At 34.4% G+C, this 18,624-nt stretch overlaps 1 protein-coding gene across 1 annotated transcript; it reads left to right on the forward strand.

The window, feature by feature from the left end:
• Positions 1-7,339: 7,339 nt before the first annotated feature.
• LOC145134904 (receptor-like protein EIX2) lies at positions 7,340-11,168 on the forward strand. The gene is made up of 3 exons (XM_079069712.1): positions 7,340-10,532; positions 10,722-10,817; positions 10,935-11,168. Exons 1-3 carry the CDS (start codon positions 7,355-7,357, stop codon positions 11,006-11,008), a joined length of 3,348 nt encoding a protein of 1,115 aa, XP_078925838.1. The 5' UTR covers positions 7,340-7,354; the 3' UTR covers positions 11,009-11,168.
• The last annotated feature ends 7,456 nt before the right edge of the window (positions 11,169-18,624 follow it).

An 18,624-nucleotide genomic window follows, 5' to 3' on the forward strand; every position in this document is an offset into this window, starting at 1 on the left:
CGTTGTTAGACTCCGTAACTCCAAAAAACGAATGTCATATCCACAAATCCTGAGATGCAACAACTTTTAGTTTTATAGTTGGCTCACCTATATCATCTCGCGTAAATTGATCGTGGCACGCATTTGGACATTTTTCCCAAGCCATATGCATACAATCTAGACTACCAAGCATACCCGAAAATCTATGCCTCTCTTCATGATCCAAATATAATCTCTCAATATCACGTGGAGTAGGTTTACACCAATATTATTTGTGAAAAACCTCGTACACACATGCACAAAACCAATCTACACACTCAATTGCGGTCATTTCGGATACTTTCAAGTACTCGTCGGATGCATCAAAAGCTATACCGTATCCTAAATACCTAAGTGTAGCCGCACATTTTTGTATATTACTAAAACTCATTCTTCCTCTAGCATCGGGTTTTTGTTTAAAAAATCATAATGGGCCTCTAAAGCATTACTAATACGGAAAAATATAACTTTATTAAGACGGAAACGATGTTCGAACACATCTTCATTGTAAAGACAATTATCGGAAAAGTAATCATGTACCAATAAGTCGTGTGCGACTTGGCGATCTCGATTGACGACCACCCTTGATTGCGAAACATTCGAACTTTCTTCATCGTGAATGTGTTGCACAACGTAGAAGAAGGTCAAGATGAATTCTCCATCATCATCCGAGTCGAAATTTTTAAAGAAATCTATGTACATTTGTTTTTATAGATAGAGAGTATAGAGAATGGTTTGAGTGTTTAAGTTGTTAAATAGCTGTGTTTATATATAGGTAATGTTTTATTTTAAAAAAAACAAAATTCAAAGTTTTTTGACCGTTGAACGGTAAGAAAACGAAGAAGGAAGCCAGTGGCCGTTTATGTTCGTTGTCTGCACCACAATAAGCATGACCACCCCAACCACAAAAGGTTGGGATGATGTGCACGAAGGACGTCCGTGGCCACGTAGACCACGAGCTTACTCGTCATCGGTATACCATAAGGTCTTATGATGATTAGCGCTCATGGAATCATTCCCTAAAATACAAAGAAAAGTCACGTCACGTTTTAAAAAGAGCACCATTGTGAAAGCGTGTAAGGTGGAATAGGTATAGACATGGAAAACCATTTTTTTCCAAAAAATAATATTCCAAACTAGAGTCCCGGTTCAAGGTTTTAGACACATAAATTGAGACTTTAGTGGTAGCCCCGTTGACTGGGATCAAAAGGCAGTGCATTAACTTGAATAATTTGATTTGAAGGGGAAATGTTGTACGCATATGGGATTATGTCGTAGCATATTTCTGAATGATATTATTATTAACAATGTTTTATATTCTAGAATGACGTTAATTTGGATGCATTTGGATGAGTTTAACCTTTTTACCTTTTCTATAATAATATTACATACTACACGCTGTAGCACATAAATTTTTATTTTTTATTTTTTATTTTTTTTAGGAGCCTAGATCTACCTCCTGGATGAGTTTTGCACATCATAAATCGAATTATTAGATTTGGACATGTATGGACTTGGCGAGTCGTTCTTGGGACTCGGCGAGTCGTAAGTTGGTGCCCAAACTGTTATGAATAAGAGGAACCCATTTTAGTTCAGAATGGATTTGGATGAGTCCAGGGAAAGGACTCAGTGAAATAGACATAACCATAGATCTGGAAACCATGAGACTCGGCGAGTGCAGGAACGTACTCGGCGAGTCCAAGGCCATCTCCCAACTCATGAAGACGGACTCGACGAGTTGTTCATACAACTCGGCGAGTCACAGACTAGACACGTCCTTAAGATAAACATAAACTCGACGAGTTCAGGAAGAACTCGGCGAGTCAGATGAAGATTGTCTTGATGTTATGATTGATGGAGAACTCGTCGAGTTCTTGCTAGACTCGACGAGTAGGGACGGGTTGGGGGTAGATGAGAGTGTTGGGACTCGGCGAGTTGTCGAGCCAACTCGGCGAGTCCGGTCAACTGGAAATGTGACTTGACCAGGATATTATTGTTGACCAAGGGTGAAATGGTCATTTCACCCTGAGTTTAGTTATCAGTTTCTGATTATGTGTCATTGTGGGAATTATAGTCGGAGAGTCGCCGGGGCAGCAGCCAGATAATATTCACTCACGGTTTCAGCAGCCAGACACACGAGGTGAGTATCCCTTCAATAGGAACGGGTCTAAGGCGCCAAGGTCGGCCCGCAGTATGAGTCTCTTATTAGTTGGGTGTGGGCGGGGCCCGTATCTCTTAGTTAGTTGAGTGTGGGCGGGGCCCATATCTCCTAGTAGTTTGGTTGCAATATGACTCAGGATTTAATGATAAATTTTGTATACTTGTTTCTGTGTGATACTTGTATGATAGAGTAGTAGCTGAGTGTGGGCGGGGCCCGTATCTCATAGTAGCTGAGTGTGGGCGGGGACCGGAACTCATAGCAGGAGAGTGTGGGCGGGGCCCGTATCTCTATGAGTGTGGGCGGGGCCTGTATCTCAGAGATTATGGAGTGTGGGCGGGGCCCGTATCTCCATGAGTATGGGCGGGGCCCGTATCTCCTAGTTACATGTTATATGTGTATGGTATGTGGTAGTTTGGGGAGCTCACTAAGATTTGTGCTTACAGTTTTCAGTTTTGGTTTCAGGTACTTCCATTAGCAAAGGGAAGGGCTCGGGATGATCGCATGGCACACACCACAGTCTTCAGCCTGGGAGTTTTACTCTGATATTTTGGATATGATATTTTATATGAGATGGTGATATGATAACAGTTTTTGTGAGATTTTGAGATACATGTTCCATGATTTTATACTAGGGCAATGATATTTATGTTTGCTAAATGATTTTGAAAACGAAATTTTTGGCTAGTATTTTTAGGATGTTTCAAGAGTGATTTCAAAGGCTTTCGGTGGGAGGTGGTTTTAGGGGCTTCTGATGGGAGGTGGTTTCATAGGTTTCTTATGCTATTTTTTTTATCGTACAACCCTTACTTGGTGATACCAAGTAAGGTTACTTGCTCGGTTTCATTAGACTTTGTATCCACCATGAACTTTGAATAATCAAAGGCGAACGTTTAGAGAGTAGAATTATATAGTGTAGGTCTCTAGTTTAAAACAAGCACACACTCGTTTGACTGTTGGTGTTCCACCCTTTTACATCTCACATGATAGGTAATGTGGGTGTTTTGAGGAATCGATAGGGGTGTTCCATCCACTTTAATACATGACGAATGGCAAGACCCGTTCACGGTACCAGAGCTTGTTAGTATCTAGACGATTAAATTTGATCGTTTCTAACTTGCGTGATTACACGTAAATTGGCAAGACTTGTTCAACGCCAGGTGGTATAAAAGCTCGTTAGTATCTAGATGACATGCAATGTTGGATTTAATCAACCCTATTGTGGGGTTGATGCCCTTTCTCGGGTAGTGGATAATCTCACTGTCGACCTTGAACAACTACGTGTCGCGATAGGCGGTTGGAATGACGACACAAAAAGGATGATGCATATCACTAGTTTAAGACTAGTCCAAGTGAATGAGTTCTTCCATGATAAATGATGGTCAACTTGATAACCTTGGAAATGAGTATAATGATGGAGAACATAAATTTTGTTCACTTAAAGAAAAAGAGTTGCAAGAACAAAAAAATAGGGATAATGACTTAGGAAGGTAATAACGTTTCCCGTTTGTTCATAGGTCCCTAACGTATTTTTTGTGTGTATTACACCATTAAGGTTGTTATAACCATTTAGAAATAATCTCTTTTACCGGTTTCTTCCTGTTAAAAGGACTATTTGTAAATGGTTAGAATAACCTTAATGGTGTAATACGCACAAAAAATACATAGGGACCTAAAATGGACAAACAGGAAACGTTATTACCCTCCTAAGATTTTTAGTATTTATTATTTTGAATATATATTTTTAAGATTTTTAGTATTTATTTTTATATGTGTATTTCATATAAAGTTGTTGAAATTAAAAAGAATAAAAAGTAGAAAGGTTTGGATTTTTTGGATTGGATTTTGTAACCACATCATCATGAACACCATGAACACCGACTCAACAATCGGGCGTTCCATATGAACCGTCGGTCTAGAATCCACCCAATCCACCACATCACGGATAGATGAAAACACAGGAAGGTCTAACTAAAGCCAATACCCAACCCGACTCCAAACCTGATCAGCAACCGAAAACTGCAGCAACAAATGCTTCACACTTTCTTGAGAATTATGACACACAGTACACAATAAGGAATCTATCATCACCCCCCTTTCCACCAGTTTAGCTCTTACCGGAATGCGATCCAAAAGCATCCAAACTACCAACCCCAAGACCTACAAGTTTCTTATTTAAAAAGTAAAAATTTACTATAGGGGTTTATAGTTTCATACGGGAATAATGACTTAGGAGGGTAATAACGTTTTTCGTTTGTCTATATTAGGTCCCTAACGTATTTTTTGTGTGTATTACACCATTAAGGTTGTTATAATCGTTTAGAAATAATCCCTTTTACCGATTTCTTCCTGTTAAAAGGACTATTTGTAAACGGTTATAATAACCTTGATGGTGTAATACGCACAAAAAATACGTTAGAGACCTAAAATGGACAAACAAGAAACTTTATTACCCTCTTAAGTCATTATCCCCAAAAAAATATTCTACTCGAAGTGTTCTATCAATAATAAGATATATAGCTTAATTATTTATGCGATAAAAAAAGACCATATTGCATTGTTTGAGATACTGAAATATAATTAAAAAAATGTTTCTCTTATTTTGGGTTCTCCTTATAATTGGTTTGCTAGAATTTGTCTATAGACAATGGTTGGGAAAACCCTTTCTACATCAACTTGAACAAATTAACTTCGTTGTACCCGGGTATTGTATAGTCGGAATATCAGTTAAGGAAGCTGACTTGCACAATTTAAGATAAACATCCAAGTTTTCTTGATTATCATTTTGTATAGACTCTTAACTTTCCAATATTTCCATTTTTCATAACTACCACCAAGTTTCATCTATATCATAATAAATGTCTGTCTACCTTTTACCTTTTCAATCTATCTTTAGTATGCTTCGATAATAGAGATTTTATAAATGTGAACTAAAGACACATATAAAAAATAGAGTAAATTACACGATTCGTCCCTCGTTCAAGTGTTAAATTGCACGTTGAGTCCCTATTTTCAAAAATTAACTCGGACTGTCCCTGTAATGTATTTTTTTTAACTCGGACCGTCCCTGGCGGACATAAAATGTCTATTTTACCCTTTTTATTTCTTTTTTGATATATTTTATGATTTGTTTGTTGTTAACTATTTAAAAGAAAAATAAAAAATCCAGAAAACAAAAAATGGGCCCACCACCCCAAACAGTTACCATCTACCCTAATTCTACCCGCACCATTCAATCCTAGTCGGTTCATCTTCTTCACATGGGTCGCCGGAGCTAGAGAGAAATGGGTTGTTGGAGCCACCACCGCCATCGCTTCACTCCACCTGCACATCGCTTCTCCTGCCGGAAACAACCATCACGAAACTGATATTATTCCCTTTCCCTTTATCTTTCTCCTCCCCCTTTCTTTTATCACTTGCATCCACAACCCAGTATCAGATCTGAGGTCTTCATCATCTCTTCAAATCTTCACCTCCATGTATCAGATCTGAACGCCTCCAACGACGTAGCTAAAACGATGCCACCACCATACCTGCAACTCGTAGAGTGGTCGGAGAAGACGAAGGAAGAGTGGAACAAGATGGGTTCGGGTGGAGCTTTTTTTGCACTGAGTCTCTTGTTCTCGCTGATTTCTTTGAAAGCTCCTTTGTTTTTTATGGAAGTGATTTCCGGAGAAGAAGACAACCACCATACGTAGGATTTTGATTTTGATTTTAGTTTCTGGAACCAGTTTCGATTTTATTTTCTGGAACCAATTTCAAGTTTCTTTTTTTATTTTGGTTTGGTTTGGGGCTCTTTACAGGTGGTTGTTGGAGGCAAATGGTGGTGGTTACTGGAGGCAAAGGGTTGTGGAAGCTAAAACTGGTCGGAACCCTTCATCTTCTTTGATGTTTAGTAGACATGAGCGCTGGTAGGTGGTTGGAGGTGATGGTAGGTAGTCGGAGATGGAGGTCAATGGCTGGCTGGATAGTGGAGGTCACTAGATGCATTTCCTCCTCCATTGTATGTATTGCAACACCTAAGCACGAAAAATGAGATTCATGGTGCTCCTTCCTCATTCTCATCAATCTCCTTTTTCTCATTAAGTCGGAAAAATGAGATTCACAGTCACCGGCGACAAAGAGGACAATACAGGCTTCTAGTTGAGGCTTCTAGTTGATTCGTGCTTGAATGAAGAGATAAAGAGATAAAGAGGGTATACGTGCTGGGGTCCATTACTTTAAATAAACAAATAAATATTTTATTAATTAAATATAACTAACAAATAAAAATAAATCAAAAAGATAAAGATAAGGGTAAAATCGTCTTTTTATGTCTAGCTAACGAAATTAGGGATGAAGCGTGCAAAATTTAAATATATGAGGGACTTTCCGAATTAATTTTTGAAAATAGAGACTCAATGTGCAATTTGACACTTACGTTAGGGACGAATCGTGTAATTTATTTTAAAAAATATTATTTATAAGAAATATATATTACTATAAATAAATGTGAAATATATTAGTTGTAATGAATATTCTTCATACATTTATATTTTCGATAAAAATTATTCCCTATAATTAATGTATTTAATCTTTAAATTGAATTAAATATTTTTCATAATTAATAATTTTTATATATTATAATATTAACATTACAAATTATTACTAAAACGGTAAAACCAATTTAACTCAAATGAGACTATATACATGTCGTAATGTTACGGCCCTATCACCAAAATGTCTTCGTCGTCGTAGTTTGATCATTATTGGGTAAGAAATTGCATTCCGTAAGGTATTTTGATTAGATGGAGGACAACGTCCTTGTCTAAGTTGTACAAATCGTACCTTTTTCCTGTTCAAGAGGACGACTTTTTGACATGTATTTTAATAAAAGAAAATACATTGTATTTATTCTATAACGTTGATTAGAAATATATAGAACTGAAAAAAAAAAAAAAAAAACAATAGTTATATTCTTTTAATCGACGCAAAATAAAGTGTAGGGTATTTACTTTTTATTTTTCTTCATGAAAGTAGTTGGTGCAATGGGCAACACCCTAACCTATTTTTTATAATATTTGGTGGATAGGCTCTTGATTTGAGTGGTTCATGAGAGTTTTCAAATAATATATATTTTTTCTATTCTATATATAAGAGCAGCTGAAACATAACTTTTTGGCATTAATCATCACTGCCATGAAGACTCTCACACGTGTTGCTGTTTCTTCTTCTTCAATTTGCCTTTGGCTTCTCTTCGCTTCATCACTTTACACCTCGTGTTTCTGTAATCAGAACTCACATCAAGTACAATGTATAGCCACCGAACGATCCGTGCTTATCCAGTTCAAGAACAACCTGGTGGACCGTGCCAACCGCCTCTCTTCTTGGTCCGGCGACGACTGTTGCAGTTGGTCCGGTGTAGTCTGCGATAACTCCACCCACCACGTCCAGGAGCTTCGCCTCCGTGGACCTGACGATGGAATTCACGGCCATTGTCATGGAACATACGACACAGAAGAAGAACTCGAAGAAGCAACAAAACAAATGTTAGGAGGAATCATAAGTCATTCTTTGATCAAGTTAGAACAACTCCGGTACCTAGACTTGAGTTGCAACGACTTTGGAATCACCCCGATTCCAGTATTCATCGGCTCTCTTCAAAATCTGAGATATCTTAATATCTCTAGGTCGCAGTTCACGGGGGAAATTCCTCATCAACTCGGTAATCTATCTGAGTTGCTTGTTCTAGATCTTCATGATCACGATCCTGTACTCGGTAATCTTCAATCGGAAAGTTTAAAATGGATAGAGAATTTGAAGCGCTTGCAGTACCTGGATATGAGTGGCATCAACCTCACCGGAGCTTCAGATCACTGGCTTCAGGCGATCAACACTCTACCTTCTTTGCAAGAACTGCACTTTGCTTCATGTGGCTTAACTCAATTTCCTAGTGAGCCGACTAGAGTTAGTTTTACTTCTCTTATGGTCTTAGATCTTTCGTATAACCTTTTCGAAGGTTTGTTGCCTGGGTGGTTTTTCAGTCTTCATGATTTAGTTTCTTTAGATCTTACCAATGGCTTTATTGGTGGTCTAAATCCCGGAACTCGTGGTGGTTTCGATAGCATGCCTTCTTTGACGAGTCTTCGTGTTTCCGGTAACACTTTTGTTAATTCTTCTTCCATACTAAACAGCTTGTATAGCATAAGTAATCTCCGTATTCTTGATGTTAGTAACTGCAATATTATTGAACCCATTCTTGGCAACCTTCAAAACCTGTCTTTCATCGTTCATCTTGACTTATCAAACAATCAAATCGTTGAGGTGATACCCAAATCTTTAAATAATCTTTGCAACTTGACAACCCTTGATCTTCAGTCTAACAATTATTCCGGAGATGTGACTGAGCTTCTTGAAAGATTTTGTGAATGTGAGTTACCTAAACTGGAACTGTTAGCCTTACGTGGCAATTATGTCACTGGTCGACTACCAGAAAAACTAGGAAGATTGAAAAATCTGGGCAGCATTGATATTGCATACAATAAGTTAACAGGGATTCTTCCACGCTCTTTAGGAGGTTTGTCACTCTTGAAAGCGTTACAGCTTAATATAAATCAACTCGAGGGTTCTATCCCTGATTCTATTGGTGATCTATCCTCGTTGAATTTTTTGGATCTTTCTTATAACAAGTTGAATGGAAGTCTTCCTGAAAGTATTGGAAAACTTGGAAAACTTAGTTTTCTAACGCTTCATCACAATTCATTAACAGGTGTTGTGACTGAAGATCATTTCGCCAATCTAACAGCCTTGAAAACTTTGTGGATTGGGGATAATAAGTTAGTGTTTGACCTAGTCAACGACTGGATTCCGCCTTTCCAGCTCGAAGTGTTGCGAATTGGTTCTTGCGATATAGGCCCACTTTTTCCATCGTGGGTTCAATCGCAAACAAACTTGGAAGGGTTGGATTTAGCAAATGCAAACATATCAGACACCATCCCGAAGTGGATCTGGAGTACTTTCTCTTTTGTAACGTACTTCAACATATCCCATAATAACATTATGGGAAAATTGGGAGATGTTAGTTTTCTTACACCAGGAGCAGTATTAGATCTAGGTTCAAACCATTTCTCTGGTGGATTACCTGGGAATTTCAATAAACCCGACTTGGATTTTCTGGATCTTTCATACAATAATCTTTCTGGGTCTCTAGATCAGTTCTTGTGCGATGGCATTCAAGAATCACGACAGTTAAGAGTTCTTAATCTTGCAAACAATAACATGTCAGGTCGCATCCCAGACTGTTGGATGAATTGGGAGTCTTTAGTAATCTTGAACGTAGAAAAAAACAAGTTATCTGGTAAAATCCCGTCATCTTTGGGAAATATTTCGTCCCTGGAATCACTAGACATGCGAAATAACAAGTTATCCGGGGATTTACCCATGTCTTTGTTGAATTCCAAGAGCTTGTTGATTGTTGAGCTTGCAGAAAATGAACTCACAGGGAGAATACCATCATCAATAGGAAGAAATGATACAAGTTTGAAAATTCTTAGTCTTCGTTCCAATAAGTTGGAGGGTGAAATCCCGGATGGATTATGTCATATCAGTTCTATTCAAATCTTGGATCTTGCTGACAACAATCTTTCTGGGTACCTACCGAAATGCTTTACAAATTTCACTGTAATTTCTGGAAAAGAGACCTCCACTCCCATTGTTCTTTACGATACCCTTTTCCAGAATCAAGTACTTGGAAGTGCATTATTAGTGACAAAAGGACGAGTTTCTTTATATAACACCATTCTTTATCTAGTGACAACATTAGACCTTTCGGATAACAAATTTTCTGGTTCAATTCCTGATGAAATTATGTCACTTTCGGGCTTACGTTACCTGAATCTTTCACAAAATCAATTAACAGGAAGAATTCCTAACACGATCAGTGAAATGAGACAGCTGGAATCATTAGATTTGTCTGTGAACAATCTTGATGGAAGGATTCCTTTGAGTTTGTCGGGATTAAGTGCTCTAAATTCGTTGAATGTATCGTACAACAATCTTACAGGAAGAATCCCCACAAGCACTCAGCTTCAATCCTTCAATGAATCTAGTTTCGTTGGGAATGCACTTTGTGGCGCTCCTCTTCCAGCGTGCCAACCAGATAGGGACGACAACAACCGATCTAACGACAATGATGATGAATCTGATCCTGATGGCATCGATTGGATCTTAGTGATATTTACAATCGTTGGATTGATTGTTGGTTTTTGGATCATGATTGGTCCGTTGCTTGTCAGCAAAAGATGGAGGAAAGCATACTATCATTTTCTAGACAAAATGAAGATCAAGCTTCGAGATTTCATTCTTCTCGTATTCCCCTGTAAGTGATCTTCACTGAAAATTATAGTTTTCACTTAGGTTTTTTGTTTATTAGTTAATTAATGGTATACCTTTTAGGTTTTCACATGCAAACAAAACTATATATTTTAAAATATAAGAAACTGGCAACAAGAATTAATGTTATCATATAGGAAACGAAGACATCATGATGTGTGATTTGATCATGTAGGCTTTAAAATGCGTGAGCCATTTCATGAAACTCGCAGCTCAATCGACCAAGATCAACGATTTGATTTATCCCAATACATCTTTGATGAGCGTGATGGTTAGTATTTAAAATTTAAGATTCATTGATCTTCATTTTATGTATTGTTGATTATCTTATCAGTGACATTGTAATTTGAACTTTAACTTGTTTGTCATTGTAATTGATTAATTGTAGGTTTTAAACATCATACATCATCTTACGAAGCTAGCAGCTCGACTCAACCACCTCATCAACCTGATTCATTGTAATCCATTGATGATCAATCAACAGGAATGCCACAATTGCAAGAAAAATAGTTGCTGACCTTGGACATTTTGGTGGTAGTACGTAGTCATGCAACTTGGTATTAATATGGTTCCTCATTGTCGTTTCCACTTGAGCTAGTTATTATAATTATAACAAGATGTAAGACCCATGTCATGGGTTAATTAAAAAAAATTAAATATAAATGTCTAAATATTTAAGAATTTTAGATTTATAAGAAAATAAAAAAAAATAATGAATTATTAAATTTGATTTTTTTTTATCTTTTAAATTTAAATAAATAAACAAAATAAACTAATAAGTTTTAATTTGGAAATTTTGAAATAAAAAGATAAATCCATTAATAAAATTGATATTCATTTAGTATTACATTTATTGTAATTATTACATTAAAATATTATGTAGAATTTACTAAAATAAAAAACCCATAAAATGACATGTAGAAAAGAAATTAATTCAAAATAACCACAAAATGACATTTGACAAATTAAATGATAGTGTGACATATGGCAAAAAAAATCTTTATTTATTAGAGTAGATAGGTCATGTTTAGCATATTCATTTTGTCAATCCATGTTATCTAAGATAAAATAAATATGGAATTGTGTTTTCCATAGTTACTTTACTACAAAAACACATGGAACCCATAAAACATAAAAGGAATAATAAAGAGAAGAGTGGATATCAAATTTAATAACTTGAGCATAGAATATAATATTTGACTAGCTGAGTGTGAAGCCCTTGTATTATACGGGTTGATTTAAAAAAAATTAAATATTAAAGTGTAAACAGTAAATATCTTTTAATATAAAACTTTAAAATAAAAAAGGAAGAAACGAATTCATTGCAAGTTAATATCATATATATTATATTTAATACTTTACATATATGTATATGACTTTAGTTTTAAAAATTGAAAACAAACCAGAAATTGATAAGTGGATAATATTTATTTCAAAAATACTAAATATCAAAATGTAAACAATAATTATTTTTTAAAATAAAAATTCAAAATAAAGAATGAACAAACATATTAATTGCAATTTATTATCATATTAATTTCATTTAATAATTTACATATATAAGTATAAATATTATGTGGCTTTTTAATTTTAAAATTTGAAAAAACCAAAAATTGACATTAGATATTATTTATTTCAAAAATATCACAAAATGACAAGTGTCAAAACTCATTAGAGATCGACATGTGCAAAAGTGGATCTTCATTTATATTAAGATTTGGTATATGTGTTAACTAACTGTGAGACTCATGTATTATATATATATATATATGAATGTCTAAATATTTGAGAACTTTAGATTTATAAGAAAATTAATGAATTATTAAAATTGAAATATTTTTTATCTTTTAAATTTAAACAAATAATTTAAATAAATAAACAAAAGATACTAATGAACTTTAATTTGAGAATTTTAAAATTTGAAGGTAAGTCCATTGATGAAATTGGTATCTATTTATTACTACATTTATTATAATTATTACATTAAAATATTATGTGAAATTTATAAAATAGAAAAACTCATAAAATGACATGTGAAAAAAATAATTTAAAATAACCACAAAATGACATTTGGCAAAATTGAATGAAAGTATAACATATGGCAAAAAAATCTTCATTTATTAGAATGGATATATCCGAGATTAGAAAGTTGTGCAAAGTCTTTGGTCGTTTAAAATAGTGAAATTTAAAGAAAAGCAATTCGATTTATGTGGTTTATCTGAAAAACCATTATATTTTCCATCAATAATTGTTGTTTTTCATAAAATATCTTAAAAAACAATTGAGAACTTGACATTTGAGAAAAAAAAAGGCTTATATGACATTTGAAAAAAAAAATTTGTTATTATTTGAAACAAAAGTGACACAAAAGTCACTAACTTTTTTTTGTGATACTAATACCATGTTTTTTTTGTTACAATTAAGTCATTATATTTTCAATTTCTTGTAATTCTGACTAGTTGACCGGTTTGCTTCAGCTTAGCCGGTAGTCACTGGTGACGTGTCATGCTTACTTGACACTATTTGGTTATATAATCCTGACGTGACATGATGACGTGTCAAAAGCGAAAAAGTAGCACAAAAGACACTATGTTTTAATTTTATTTTGCGATTTTAACACTAGGTTTTCAATCGTTTTCAAAATTGACACTAAGTTTTCAGTCTTCTTCCGTTTGCAACATAAATGAAATAAATATATGCAAAGACATAAAAAAAACAAACAATGGTTCATAAAAAAATATAATTCCTAATTCCTATTCAAACAACGATATTTACCATAAAATCAATGTAGGTATTGAAAACATGATCACCTAAATCCCAAAGTACAACTTAGTCATGATCTTGTTCCTGTGACACCCTCGATTGAAATCATAGGCTGGTTTTCATTAAGACTCACTAGTTGTTACAAGGAAATTGAAAGTAGGTTTCCATAACCAGAAACTCTTAGGTAAATTACACAACTATTTTTGCAATTAAACCATTTTAAAATGGAACGCAAACTTGAAGCATATACATAAAGCAAAAGAAATAGACATCTCAACCTATAAGATTGGTGTAGTAGCATTGATGAAAAAATAGTCGAGTAGAAAAAAGTAAGGGAAAGAATTAATATCAACACAAACTATTATGTCTGCATGACCTAATATAAACAATAAGTTCTCTAACCAACAATATATATATATATATATATATATATATATATATATATATATATATATATATATATATATATATGTTAGTCTGCATGACTTTTAATTGCTCAATGGGTAGTACTTACACTTAAATTTCACTTAATAGTGGCACCATCAATGTTTTTCAGTTGTATTAAATTTTGAGACTTATGAAAAACATATATGAAATCTTGAAATAACATAAAGAGCAACAGTCTCCATGGAGTTACTAAGCTGGTTTTCATATATGAAATCATAATACAACATAAGATCATTGGGGTTAGATATTTGCAACTTACCAAGACACTCGATTTGAATGATTGTTTTTTCAGCCTTTTAACTTTACTTAATGAAAAGAAATTCAAAATCTTTCACCACAAAAATCAAATCAATTTTCCGTTTAAACCTTATATGTGAGTATGGAGAAGAGCATACAAAGGTAGAAGTGTCAAAAATCACAACATAAGACTAATACATCTGCATCTTAATTTCGTTATATTAGGTAGAAGTATATACATACATATGCATTTGAATTTTCGTTGTATTGGATAATATTTGAGGTTTAAGCATTTTATTATAGGGTATATTTCACATTTTTTTTAATGGAGTGTCAAAATTGGAAAAGATTCAAAATTAGTGTCAAAATCGCAAAAAAATGAAAATATAGTGTCTTTTGCGCTACTTTTTTTTTGTTTCTAACACGTCTCATGCCACGACATCATCATATAATCAAATAGTGTCAAGTCAGGATGACACGTCAACACTGACAACCAGCTGACCTGAACCAAACCAATCAACTGGTCAAAATTGCAACAAATTGGAAAAATAGTGACTTAATTGTAATAGAAAAATTGTTGTATCAAAATCACAAAAAAGTGAAAAGTTAGTGACTTTTGTACCATTATCCTAATTAAATTTTGATTATATTTTCAAAAAGATAATTTTATGTGACATTTATTATTATTATTATTTGTAATGTCGGGTTTGCAATATATTTTTTGGTTTTCTTCTTTATTATTATTTTTAAAAATTTACTGTTTATTTTTAAAAGTTTACTGTTTTCAATTTTTTTTCTTCAAAAAATCAAATGTTGCTTACTTGTATTTATATCTTTGTAACTAAACTAAGACAAAACTAAACTGAAAAAATGGTCCCTGTATTATGCATTTTTTCTGAAGTTTAGTCCAAACCTCGATTTTTTGGCTTCATGATCCTTTTGGCCTAATTTGTATGTGGAAATGGTCCATTGGTAGAGTGAAATGACTTTAATACCCTTAGGTGTTTATTTTCTATTTTTCTTTCATTTTTTTAATCTAAATACTTATTTAATAAGAGGGGACCCACATCTCTCTCTCTCTCTCTCTCTTTCTCTCTCTCTCTCTCTCTCTCTCACTCACACACACACACACACACACACACACACACTCTCTCTCTCTCTCTCTCTCTCTCTCTCTCTCCCCCCAAGAGCATGGTTGTTGGGTACTTCATTTTCAATTTTTTCCCGTAAAAGCCCAGACCACCATACACCCTTCCCCCTTGCTGCCTTCTGGCATTCAATCGATCACCTTCCATCTCCGACAGCCAAAAAAATATAGAGGTGAGAATACTGGTTTGGACATGAGGTGAATTAGGTTTTTGGGTTTCAATTGTTGCATCAAATTGCACCATGGATAAAACGAAGCAAAAATTTGCAAACAAGATCAGACGCGAGCTACACACAACTTATGTGTGTTTTCTTCTCATGTATACCCCGAAGATCCACAAATCATAAAGGTCATGGACCATAAACATCCATAGATCTCTCCATGATTCCCGCTGCAAATCATATGAGTATTTTAGGGTTACAGGCCGAGAATATAGGTTTAACAGGGACAATCGACATGGACATTTTGGTTGATATATCAAGCATTCGAACAACGATTTTGGAGGATCGATGCCTGGTGTGAGGAAAATTGGGTTGTTGAAGAGTATTTATTTATCAAATAATAACTTTTTTGGGGGTGATTAGGAACCTTTTGTTTGCTAGAATGAGTTAGATAACGAAAATTGAAGATTATATTGGAGATATCGACATTCAAACCTTCCGGTAGGGAGACTTTAAACCCTGAATGCATTCTTTGATTTTGCCTATGTTTTTCTTATTAGATTTGAGCAATTTTGTAAGGATCGACTTTAAACATAGTTTTATATCGATCAATTGTTCATATTTTATTGGTGGATATCGATTTCATTGGGTCGATTGTAGAGAGGAAGAATCAGAAGAAATAATAATCGGGTTGGATTTGTGATTAGCTTATGGGTTTTATGAATAACCCCATAAGGAATTTGGTTAGTTCATCTCATCTGAAGAGATTTGGATTTGGGGAGAAATTAAGACAGTGGAATGTGTATATTTATTTGAGCTTATGAGAAGTGGGACTTTTAAATGTTATATCTGCTAATCAGGTTGATTAAGACAACAAAAGAATTGTAGGTAAGGTGAAGAAGAAAACAATAGAGGTGGGTGATGTTAATTTTGTTCTTGTGTCTACTACACACATACACACACACACACACACACACACATATATATATATATATATATATATATATATATATATATATATATATATATATATATATATATATATATATATATATATATATATATAGAGGGAGAGAGAGAGAGGTAGGTCCTCTCTTATTAAATAAGTATTTATATTTAAAAAATGAAAGAAAAACAGAAAATAAATACCCAAGGGTATTAAAGTCATTTCATTTACCGAGGGACCATTTCCACATACAAACTAGGCCAAAACGATCATGAAGCCAAAAAAAATCGAGGTTTGGACTAAACCTTAGAAAAAATGCATACTACAAGGACCATTTTTGCATTTTTGTCTTAAACTAATAATTTTCCCCAGTCAAACTCCAAATTGAATAATGCAACAATTAGAAAAGTGTATTTCGTACGTGGCACAAACATAAGTATGTCTATCCTCTCAAATCACTACAATCTCAGAGTAGTACACCCTTCTACCAATGGAGTTTAAGTTAAATTAATATATAATATTGTATGTATGCATGGGAGGAGCTAGTATCTAGCACGAGCTACCCCTCAAAATTTTCCATCAAGTGTAAATTTAGTGTAAATTCGTCGAAATCCGTTACAAATCTGTCAGAAATTTATTACAATTCCGTCGGAAATCTGTTACAAAGTCTGCTAAGTGTACACTTAGTGTAAATCCATTGATAAACCCTTTAGTGACAAATTATTTAATGCAAACTACCATCAGCAATGATTTTTTTCCTAGTAGTGCAACCACCAAAAAAAATTATGCAACCCTTGACTTTTCTTTCTCGGTCCGCCACTAATATATGTATGTATGTATGTATGTATGCATGTATGTATGTATGTGCAATATACATAAAAGCCATTATATTTAGGTTTTTATGGTTTGACCACTATATTTTATTTCGGTGAATAAAGCCGTCAAGTTTTAAAAGAAATCCTACGACCATCATTATCCTTTATTTCATGTTTAATATATGTTAAAAGTGACATGTCTTCTCATTTATCTACATGCCATTTTATGTACTTCATGAAATAGGATCTTAGTTCCTGAAATGGCGTCTAATTTGTCGGTTAAACATGTTATACACATACTATGTATGTAAATGATACGTCTCCTAAGAGGTAGCTCACTATGGTCATATAAGTGGCATTTATTTCACACGATCTTACCCTATATCCAACATTTTCAGAAGTTAACTCGTTATAGTCTCTCTTCTGAATCGCAAGCAACCGTTTATCATGTATTTATAGGAAAATCGAAGGAAGAAAACGATACAACAACATCATATATTTTGATATTACCGTTACAGAAAAGGGTGATCCATTTGTATATGATTTCCAAGTAATTTGTTAAAGGATCTTTAGTTTTACATCTTTTACATCTCTCACATTTCATTGATTTGGTAATAACATTGTTTGTTTTATGTTGCTTTTAATTTTGTTGTTAATGAAGGCACACACGTAGCTTAAAAAGATCCCTAAAGGTTGGCATTATGTGATCATTTTAGTGAACAACTTTTTTTTAATTATTGTTGTTGCATGAGAATACAAACAAGTAACTTATCAAAATTATAGTTGTTGCATGAGAATACAAACAACTTTTTGTTATTTATTGTAACGTCCCAAAAATTAAGACTAAAAATTTCCGTTTTTAAATTAATAAAACTATTATCTAAAACATCATCATAAAAATATTGGTGAAACAAAGTGTATCAACAACATCACAAAACATCAGAGTAACATAAAATGCAGAACGAGGTGGGGTGTGCACTGCAATCATCCCGGGCTCTTCCCCTTCGAACGAGAAGTACCTGAAAACATAAACTGAAAACTGTAAGCACAAAGCTTAGTGAGTTCCCCAAAATACCACATACCATACATATCAAACATATAGTGGGCCCCGCCCATCATCGGATCCCGCTCGGTAAACAAATATGTCGGTCATCAGGCCTCGCTTGGAATCGGGCCCCAACGGGTATCCATATAAACATATAACACATAATCATACAAACACATGCAATAATCACAAAGATAAATAGCATATAAGATAGTCATCGGCCCCACCCGGCATCGGGCTCCGCCCGGTAAACATATAAACACATATCACATGCAAGAGTCACGCAGACAATTAGCATCCTAAAATATCAAACCATGGGTTGGCATTTGTGCCTTCGACCCGCTAAACACAGTGAGGAAACTCACCTCTAGCTGTTGAAACACTCAAATGAATCTCTGTCTACTGGTCTGGAAATTCCCCGCACTATCATCATCAAAATAAAATCCAATTAATAATTCGATCTCGACCCATAAACCAGAATCTAAGCTACTTAACCTACAACTAGGGTAAAAGACCA

Source organism: Lactuca virosa, chromosome 8 (assembly GCF_052849685.1).
Source record: "Lactuca virosa cultivar CGN04683 chromosome 8, Lactuca_virosa_CGN04683_v6, whole genome shotgun sequence".
In the NCBI taxonomy this organism is placed as follows: Eukaryota; Viridiplantae; Streptophyta; class Magnoliopsida; order Asterales; family Asteraceae; genus Lactuca; species Lactuca virosa.

Bases quoted from the DNA above. Each gene is read 5' to 3' on its own strand.
- LOC145134904 (XM_079069712.1), top strand. From the start codon at position 7,355: ATGAAGACTCTCACACGTGTTGCTGTTTCTTCTTCTTCAATTTGCCTT. The intron at 10,533-10,721 runs GTAAGTGATCTT...TTGATCATGTAG, and splicing joins CATTCTTCTCGTATTCCCCT to GCTTTAAAATGCGTGAGCCA. The intron at 10,818-10,934 runs GTTAGTATTTAA...GATTAATTGTAG, and splicing joins CATCTTTGATGAGCGTGATG to GTTTTAAACATCATACATCA.